General features: G+C 45.4%; 1 protein-coding gene across 2 annotated transcripts in view; it reads left to right on the top strand.

Moving 5' to 3' along the window:
- The first annotated feature begins 826 nt into the window (after positions 1–826).
- Positions 827–9,595, top strand: part of LOC115619037 (zinc finger CCHC domain-containing protein 14-like) — a 72,295-nt gene continuing 63,526 nt past the window's right edge. For both annotated transcript variants that reach the window (XM_030511053.1, XM_030511052.1), the window contains exon 1: positions 827–1,466. In XM_030511053.1, the coding sequence (XP_030366913.1) occupies positions 903–1,466 (564 nt within the window). In that variant the 5' untranslated portion in view covers positions 827–902. The remainder of the gene's footprint in view (positions 1,467–9,595) is intronic.

The raw sequence follows: 9,595 nt of genomic DNA, 5'->3' as shown, positions 1-9,595 counted from the left end.
CTTTGACTGCAGAGCACGGCTTGGTTTGATGAGGCTATTCAGGCAAATGCTGGTACCAAAAGCTTTATCAGGATTTTGGCATCACGCACCCAGCAGCAGCTCGTGCCATACTGCATCCCTGCACCAATCAGTGCCAGGGGCGGGATTAAGGGGGGGGCTATAAGGTGGTGATTGACAAGTCTCCGAGACCCTGCTTCTGTACGCCAGGGAGGGCATAGGGCCAGAGTGCTGGTAGCCAATCACCAGGTGCGCGTAGACGGCTCAGCTAATAGCTGGGGCGGTGGGTGTGGCCCGCCGTAGGGTCAGGTCGGGAGTGAAGGTGCTCCGCTGTTCCTTCTTCTTTTCCTCCCGCTCCGCTTCCGGCTGGGATTTCTTACTGTAGGATCCTTCCGCTGCTAGCTGGCGGTGAGCGTACGGCCCCGTCCTCCTCCGCCTGCTCGCTGCCTTCCCGCGAGGGATTATTTCCCGTGGTTGTGGCGGCGGTGGGGCGGTTCTGGTGGGGTCCAGCGCGGCGAATGGAGGCATCTGGCGCCTGGCTGAGAGAAGGAGCCGCCCCGTGAGAGAGGGAGAACGTGGGAGCGCAGAGACCTGCTCGGGGCCGCCGGGCAGGGACCCTGCGGCCAGGCCGTGCCTCAGCGCTCGGGCCTGCGCCGCCGGTGGCCGCCCTCGGGAGGGCCTGGCCCTGTCCGCTGTCGGGGGCTGCCGCCGGCGCTCCTCGCCGCCGGACCCCCTCGCCCCCCAGGGGCCGGGCTTGTCGGGGGGACGGGAGCGCGGAGGGGGACGCTTGGGGGGGTGTTGAGGCGCCGGCCTTACGGGTCCCCCTCGGGGCGTTGCCGCCCGCCCTCACCGCCGCGGCCTCCAGCAGGGTGTGCGCCCTCTGGGCCGGGGGAAGGCGAAGCACCATGGTAGAGAAGCGGTGCCCGCGGCTGCAGCGGGATGGTGTGTACCGCTGGTTCTCTGAGCTGCCCTCCCCGCAGCGTGTGGAGTTCCTCTGCGGCCTCCTGGACCTCTGCATCCCGCTGGAGCTGCGCTTCCTGGGCGCCTGCCTGGAGGACCTGGCCCGCAAGGACTACCACTCCCTGCGTGACTCTGAAATCAAGGCCAACAACCCCGCCGACCTGGGGAGCCTCACCAACCTGACCGACGAGGTGGTACGCAGCAAACTTCTGGTGTCTCTCGCCCTGCTCGGGTCTGCCCACCGAGAGGCGGCCGGGGTCCTTTTCCGTACCCTCACCCACATCGATTCGGTCATCAACAACTATGGGCTACAACTCAACGAGGGCCGCACAGGGGATGAGTTCCTGTTGCTCTTCACAATGGCATCCAACCATCCTGCTTTCAGCTTCCACCAGAAACAGGTCCTGAGGCAAGAGCTCACCCAGATCCAGAATATCATGGCCAGCACCAGCAAGAATCCCAGCACCTCTACTCTCGACACTATGGCAACCCATCCTGGTTGCCATAAGGTGGGTATCCTGCTTTTGCACACCATGATGGCACTGCTGCAGGGCAGTGGATTGTGTCTTCAGCTATGATTTTAAACCTTTCTTTTAGTACAGGCGTTCTAGTGGTAAATGGCAGCCTAAGAGACTGGTGGTGACCATTTGCTTGGTTAATGATGGGGTGGTCAACTGAGGGCAAAAAGAGGGGATGCATGGGGTTTTTATGGGCTTGTGACATTTAAATGGGAAGGGATTCACAAGCTGATCAACAGGCAACAGTATAAACCTTAACTGATTGCTTCTGGCAGTACATCTGCTGAGGGGACAGTCCTGCCAGTTGTGTGGAAGACCAGTGATTTAGTAGAGGAAACAAACATGTAGTATCTCTAGATTTGGGAACAAGCATCTGTTTAATAGTTTCCCTGGAAGAAGTTGGAAAGGAGGATCAGCTTTGGGAGTAGCTGTCCAGTGGCAAAGGCATCTTGACAAGTCTGGGTTTTGTTTAGACAACTGTGATGGCAAACACTTTGAGTTTCTGATACTAAACTTGAAGAAATATTGTGGTTGCCCATCACCCTGAATCTCTTGGGTATTGATCTTAGTGGTTCACTGTCATTAAATTGCTGTTTGTTCGTTCAGCTGCCAGCAATTAAGCTAGATAATATTATTTTAAGATGTACTGTTAATCATTACATATGTTACTGAGTGCTCAAGTGCTCTCGGCCTTCTGCAACTGAAGGGAGTCAAACTGTCTTTTTGACTGAATTTAACCTGCTTGAAAGTTCAAGCTAAGTACCAGCAAGGTGGGGGCATGTGATCAGTTAAACAGGCTGTAGCTTTTGAGGATGCATGATCTCAGTCAGCAAATAAGTGTGTTACTCTTCTATTGGGAAAGATGGCGTATACCTAAAGGCTATGAAAATCCCTGTGTTGGAGTAGGATCCTAAATAAAGCTTTTTCAGAGGGCTCAGAACAGATTCTGTTGAGTATTGAATTTCAGATTGAGACAGAAATCTATGCTCAGTCTTCCCCTGAAGACACATTTTTCTAATTTTGTGTTTGAGTACTGCTTCTTTAACTGTAAAATTTAAATGAGTATTATTAAATTTTATATTTCTCTTAATCTTTCCTTCCTATGTTAAAGACATAAAACCAGTGCTTTTTCCTGACATTTTGTTTTAAGGGTAAAGAACAAGGTATGGGATTGCCTTTTTCTTCAGTTTAAAGCTCTACGTGAATAAAATATAGGAGGAAAGATTTCATGCAGAGTGTGGAAGGGTATAATTAAAACCAGAAAAAGCTTCCTTTCAGATGCTTAACTACTTGCAACTTCCCTTATTCAAAAGATGCATGGACCCTAGGCTTGAAAGGGAAGACCGTAAACCAGATACAAGTTTTCCCAAAATAAGGTGAGTAAAAAAAAGATAAAATTTTGTGGGCAGGAACATTTTTTTAGAGTATGCTTTCAAAGCTTCACAATAGCCCACAGTTTATGTAGCTGAAAAACTGCCACTATTTATGTCAATCCATCCTACCATCTCTTGTGCCAGCAGTAAGGCACACAGGACAGTCAGTTGATTTCCCCCCCCCCCTCTGGTCTTCTGAATTCATTGAAGGGTTGTTTCTTTAAAAAATACTTGTTGAATACTGGTTGCCAAGTACAGGATAGTTGAGAGGGAACAGAAAAAGGTGACTTTGCTTTCACAGTCTCTTGAATATGCATTTTGTTTGAATGGATACAGGTTTCCTTTTCTAAGATTGCTCCATTTTTTTTGATGTTGATAGCTGGGTAATTTTGCTACTTTTAGAGTAAGCACTTGGCTTAAAACAGGGGTTGGATGAAGCAAGTGGAAAAAACAGTGTCTTTCTCCGTTCAGCCCTGTTTAAATATGCACAAATAAATTCCAACGCTGTGGATTTGATCTTGTGATGTTACCAAGTTATGTTGTGACAATACTTGGGTTGTAACATCACCTAGGGAAAAAAAACAACAATGAAGATGTCAAGAGAAAGTGAGCAGCAGTGGGCTGCTGCCTGCCAAGAGTTCTGTGTTCTTTGTCTTCTTTGGAACTGGAAGAGAATTTATTCCCCAGTGCCAGCACTTTCTCATCACTCTTTTTACTTTACTACAGCTTGAGCTATGCGAAGCCAGTACTTGAAGTCAGTGCTGTGTGTTAAATTGTGTGAATGCTGCTCCTATATTCTCAAGTGCAAACCTCTTTGACCTCATCCTTAAAAAATAAACTGTGGAAATGAGCACCGTTTGAGGTCCTGAGAAACTTCGGGAATCTGGAATGGCATGGATGTATAGCGGCATGCAAATAGGGAGCTCTTTGTGAACAGGGCTGGTTATCCATCAGTGTTTCCCTTGCGTCAAGTGTGAGAATAGGGACTAACACTTGTGTGACCACCATTTTTTCTGTATAATTAGAGGTCCGTTACAGTTTCTGATGACTTGTTTATTCAGGGAGTTGCAACAAAAAAAGTTGAACAGTGTTCTTTGTTCTCTTGGCAGAAACAAATGTAAATGTGCTGCTTCTCCTTAGTCCTATTAAAATATGACCCAACTTGATATTAGCTACTTTTTTTTTTTCCAGAGGATTGGAGTTTGCAATCCTCCTTCTATCTCTTCTCTCTTTCACATCTTACAGTGAAATATCTCAAAAATAAATTGTGAAGAGACTGAACAGTTGATATAAAATTACTGTAAACATTTCATGAGCCTTCAAGTTACTTTGCATCACTAACCAACTTCAAATGTCTTCAACTACCCCAAACAGCTTTTTGCTGTTCTCTTTTACTGTCTGCTGCAATTGCTGACTACAAGGAGGCTCAAAACAGCTGCCCATATACTTTTTACTTTAATTTGTGCTTTTCAAGATTATTCTTGGAATATATTAATCTTAACAGGAAAAGGTGGGTATGGCTGGCTTTACGTTGATCAGTAATTATTAGATTTGTGGTTTCTACTTGATAGTACAAAATGAACATTGTTACCTTGCCCTAAGTAGAGAGAACTTTGCCTTCTCTACAGCAGACTATGGCTTTAGTTTCTGTAAAGATGATAATTTCTCCCCCTTGTCATAGAATCATAGAATGGTTAGGGTTGGAAAGAACCTTAAGATCACCTAGTTCCAACGCTGCTGCCATGGGCAGGGACACCACAACACTAAACCATGTCACCCAAGGCTCTGTCCAACCTGGCCTTGAACACTGCCAGGGATGGAGCATTCAAAACTTCCTTGGGCAACCTGTGCCAGTGCCTCACCACCCTCACAGTAAAGAACTTCTTCCTTATATCTAACCTAAACTTCCCCTGTTTAAGTTTGAACCTGTTACCCCTTGTTCTATCACTACAGTCCCTGATGAAAAGTCCCTCCCCAGCATCCTTGTAGGCCCCCTTCAGATACTGGAAGGCTGCTATGAGGTCTCCATGCAGCCTTCTCTTCTCCAGGCTGAACAGCCCCAACTCTCTCAGCCTGTCTTCATACAGGAGGTGCTCCAGCCCCCTTATCATCCTCGTGGCCCTCCTCTGGACTCCCTCCCACAGCTCCATGTCCTTTTTATGTTGAGGACACCAGAACTGTACACAATACTCCAAGTGAGGTCTCACGAGAGCAGAGTAGAGGGACAGGATCACCTCCTTTGACCTGCTGGTCACACTTCTTTTGATGCAGCCCAGTATACAGTTGGTTTCTGGTCTGTGAGCACACACTGAAGCTGGCTCATGTTCAGTTTCTCATCAACCAACACCTATAAGTCCTCCTCAGGGCTGCTCTGAATCTCTTCTCCACCCAACCTGTAGCAGTGCCTGGGATTGCCCTGACCCAGGTGTAGGACCTTACACTTGGCTTGGTTAAACTTCATAAGGTTGGCATCGGCCCACCTCACAAGCATGTCAAGGTCCCTCTGGATGGCATCCCTTCCCTCCAGCATATCAACCGAACCACATAGCTTGGTGTCGTCAGCAAACTTGCTGAGGGCGCACTCAATCCCACTGTCCATGGCACCAACGAAGATGTTGAACAAGATTGGTCCCAACACTGTCCTCTGAGGGACACCACTCGTTACTGGTCTCCACCTGGACATTGAGCCGTTGACCACAACTTTTTGCGTGTGGCCATCCAGCCAATTCAGCCACCAAGTGGTCCATCCATCAAACTGATGTCTCTCCAATTTAGAGACAAGGATGTCATGTGGGACAGTGTCGAACGCTTTTGCACAAGTCCAGGTAGATGACGTCAACTGCTCTGCCTACTGTTCTGTAGCCCCGTCATAGAAGGCCACCAAATTGGTCAGGCAGGATTTCCCCTTAGTGAAGCCATGTTGGCTGTCACCAACCACCGCGTTGTTTTTCGTGTGCCTTAGCATGCTTTCCAGGAGAATGTGCTCCAAGATTTTGCCAGGCACAGAGGTGAGACTGACTGGTCTGTAGTTCCCCGGGTCTTCCACCTTCCCCTTCTTGAAAATGGGGGTTATATTTCCTTTTTTTCCAGTCCTTGGGAACTTCACCTGACTGCCATGATTTTTCAAATATGATGGACAGTGGTTTAGCAACTTCATTCGCCAGCTCCTTCAGGACCCGCGGATGGATTTCATCAGGTCCCCTGGACTTGTGCACATTCAGGTTCTTAAGATGATCTTGAACCTGATTCTCTTCTACATTGGGTCCTTCATTTTCTTCTGGTTTTGAATGGTGCCAATGCTTGCAGGACTTGAGTTGTGGATTCTTCAAACTATTTGCTTGTAGGTATGAAATCTAAGGTGGTTGTATGATTTTTGAAGATTGAAACAGTGCAGCAAATTGTCTTCAAACGAAGCCCAGGCATATGTCTGAAGAATCAGGTCTTCAAAAGCTTTTGCTCCTGAGATTAACAGTGACAGGTTTATTTTTAACTGGAAATGATGTGACTGAGTTTTCAGGCGGGTTTTGTAACTTAAGATGCCCATTCAGGTGTCTTATACCTTTGCCACAAAGGAGATGAAATGGTTTTCTGGTCAGCACTTTGAGCCAAGCATCTCATTCCTATGCTGATTTATAGTGCTTAGAGCTGCAAACTGCTACTCTCTTCCTAGAGGAGGGGGAGCTGTAAGCATCAGGGCACACGAAAACCAGTACCCAAATGTCTGCTGCTATACATGGACGTATCTGGGTGCTTTGGCAGGCAAACTGCCACTGCTAAATTTGTGACCCACAGAGAAGGGAGAAATGCCTCTGTCGTGGTTTGAGCCCAGCCGGTAACTCAGAACCATGCAGCCGCTCGCTCACTCCCCCCCTTCTTCCTCCCCCCGCTCCCGGAGGGATGGGGAGGAGAATTGGAAGAATGTAACTCCCACGGGTTGAGATAAGAGCAGTCCAGTAACTAAGGTATAATACAAAACCACTACTACCACCACCAGTAATAATAATGATAAGGGAAATAATAAGGGGAGAGGATACAATTGCTCACCACCCGCTGACTGATACTCAGCCCAACCCAAGCAGCCATCTGGGCCTTCTGGGTAACTCCCCCTGGTTTATATACTGGGCATGACGTGCTGTGGTATGGAATACCCCTTTGGCCAGTTTGGGTCAGGTGTCCTGTCTCTGCTTCCTCCCAGCTTCTTGTGCCCCTCCTCCCTGGCAAAGCATGAGACTGAGAAAGTCCTTGGTTGGAGTAAACATTACTTAGCAACAACTAAAACCATCGGTGTTATCAGCGTTGTTCCCAGGCTGAAAGTCAAAAACACAGCACTGCACCAGCTACTAAGAAGGAGAAAAATGCCTGCTACAGCTGAACCCAGGACAGCCTTCTGACATCTTGAACCACCCTTTCAGCTTTCTGTTGTGTGTGACTTGTGAGAACAAACATCTGACTTTGCTGTAGGTGAAAACTTACTCACTGAGGACATAACTTCTAGAACTAGAGGAGAAGTTAATGAATCTGTTACTGTATTTCTTGGACTTGTTTTCATCTACTCACTGAGATCATTCTGTAAAAACAAGGAAATAAGGTAATGCTTTGGTTACTTACTTGGCTCTACTAGCCAGCTGTGGTAGGAGCTCCTCAATGCAATTAGTGCCATGATCTGGTGGTGGCTTCAGCTGCAGAACCGGGGTCATAAATAATGGGTCTGACTACAGTTTGTTTGCAGCTGAAAGGAAGTAAGAGTCAGTGACACTGTAGTTACGTGGCTGTTTCAGGTTGGTATCTTGTGAATGGGAAAAAGGGTTCTTGCCTATTTAACTTCCAAATACTGCCCCAATGTCTGTTTCAAGTTTCTAGCATAAGATGCTATTTCTCACTTGTGCTAATTCAATCGTCTAAACCTTCCAGATAACTAAAGACTATATATTGGGAGTGGTGCAGAGCTGATGTTCTGAGGGGTCCATTTCAAATACCTTCACCTTTCTGCACTGTTTGCCTCAGGTGATTGAAGTTACATACTCAATCTTCAGACATATTCAGAGATTTTTTTCATCTGTGGAATGATAGTTGGAAAAAAACCTATTATTTGTTGGGTTGAAACTGAGTCCTTAAGTCCTCACAGAGTAAACAATCTATTCAGTGATCTATTCCAGCTTCCTTTATGGCTTTTTTTGCTGGCTTTGTATGGATAGAATAAATATGAAAAACCTAATTTTCAGCCTCCTAACCTATTGAAGGTATTTCATAGCTTTAGATTTCATAGCTTTGGTAGATTACCGTGTTAATAGCAGTTGCTAGCTAGGATTAGAGGTGTTTACTCACTGATATCAGTAGTTGCTATCTCAGGAATTATCTAATTTTTCAAAAAAATCCAAACCTAACCTCAGGAGCTGTAGGGGCAGGTTTTGTAGCTTCCAGCTGGGGACATGTGCTCAGTCTTTGCATGTCCTTTTGGTTTTCTGGGTACTTGAGGCAACATGTATTACACACGCCTCTTGATGTTCTGGTTAGGAAATGTGAGGCTTCCAGTTCTGGCTAATTTTTTACTGATATTCTTGTTCGAAAGTTTTTGTGACTCTGATAAAATCATTGAGTTTCAAACCTGACATATTTTCAGAAATAAGCTTAGCGTACAAAAGGAATCCTTGGAAGACAACGGTGTCATGTAGTAACAGTATTAATTACCACCAAATTCACTTTGCCTAATGATTGAATTTAAGAACCTAAATTAGTTTGCTTGGGAAATGACTGTGCATCCAAACATCAGGGCCAGAGCAGCCAATAAATTTGTCTTGAGCTAATATTGATGTTTTTTTCTGTGAACTGTTTTCCCATTTTTTTATGCAGGCTGAATCAAGTTTTTGTTTTAAGAGTGTGTTCCACTTTTTTATTTTAGTGGGTTTTGTTTGGGTTTTGTTTTTTTTTTTTCTACTAATTACCTTGTAACTGTTAGCTGTCAGTTAAGCAACATTGAAGTAGGCCTTATCTCTCCTGGGATAAAAATGCTGTTGTAAGGTGTTGGGTGTTTTGAACTGTACCAGACTTCAAACTGGTTTAATTGAATCTGTACAAGCTGCGTGGAGATCCTGCTTGGAAAAGCAGGGCCAGCAGTAGTTAACCACACCTAACAAGAATTCCAGTGTCCAACTTCAAAGGTACTGAACAGCATCCTTGTTTGGAAGTATTTAACCATTTGCTTTAGCATTAGGGTAGAGCTCTGGTTCCTCTATGGACTTCTCAGTGCTTCAGTACCTGTGATACTTTTCCTTTAAGTGTGCTCTGGTAAAGGGATGTGTATAATCATCTTTATTCAAATACTGCACTGTCCATTTTACTACTTGCTCTTGAGTGCTTTTTCTCCTCAAAGAAAAGCAAATATAGGAATGTTATTCCTAAGAATATAGATAAGAGTTTCTGTGACTCCACAGAATCTTATTACAGAAATGCTAGATCTAATTTGTCTGTTGAAATGAGAACCATTGTCATGCTTAAACTAGAATTTGACTTTTTAGCAAAAGAATTGGAGCAAGTCAAATTGAAGTTGTTCTCTTTAGATTTAAAATAGGTATTAAATCTAGCAGAGATGTTGATATGGTTCAGATCTGTATTTCTTTGCATAGGTTTTGTAACGAGCAAACATCTAAATTCCTCGCTCTTGCCTCATGCTAAAATAGAATTTTTCCTTTGGTCCCATTGGTGTGATTATCCAACAGTAAGCATTGGAAGGGATCAACTTCTTAATGG

Source organism: Strigops habroptila, chromosome W (assembly GCF_004027225.2).
Source record: "Strigops habroptila isolate Jane chromosome W, bStrHab1.2.pri, whole genome shotgun sequence".
Lineage (NCBI taxonomy): Eukaryota > Metazoa > Chordata > Aves > Psittaciformes > Psittacidae > Strigops > Strigops habroptila.
The sequence above is the reverse complement of the archived record's forward strand: the minus strand, read 5'-3'. Positions and strand labels throughout refer to the sequence as shown.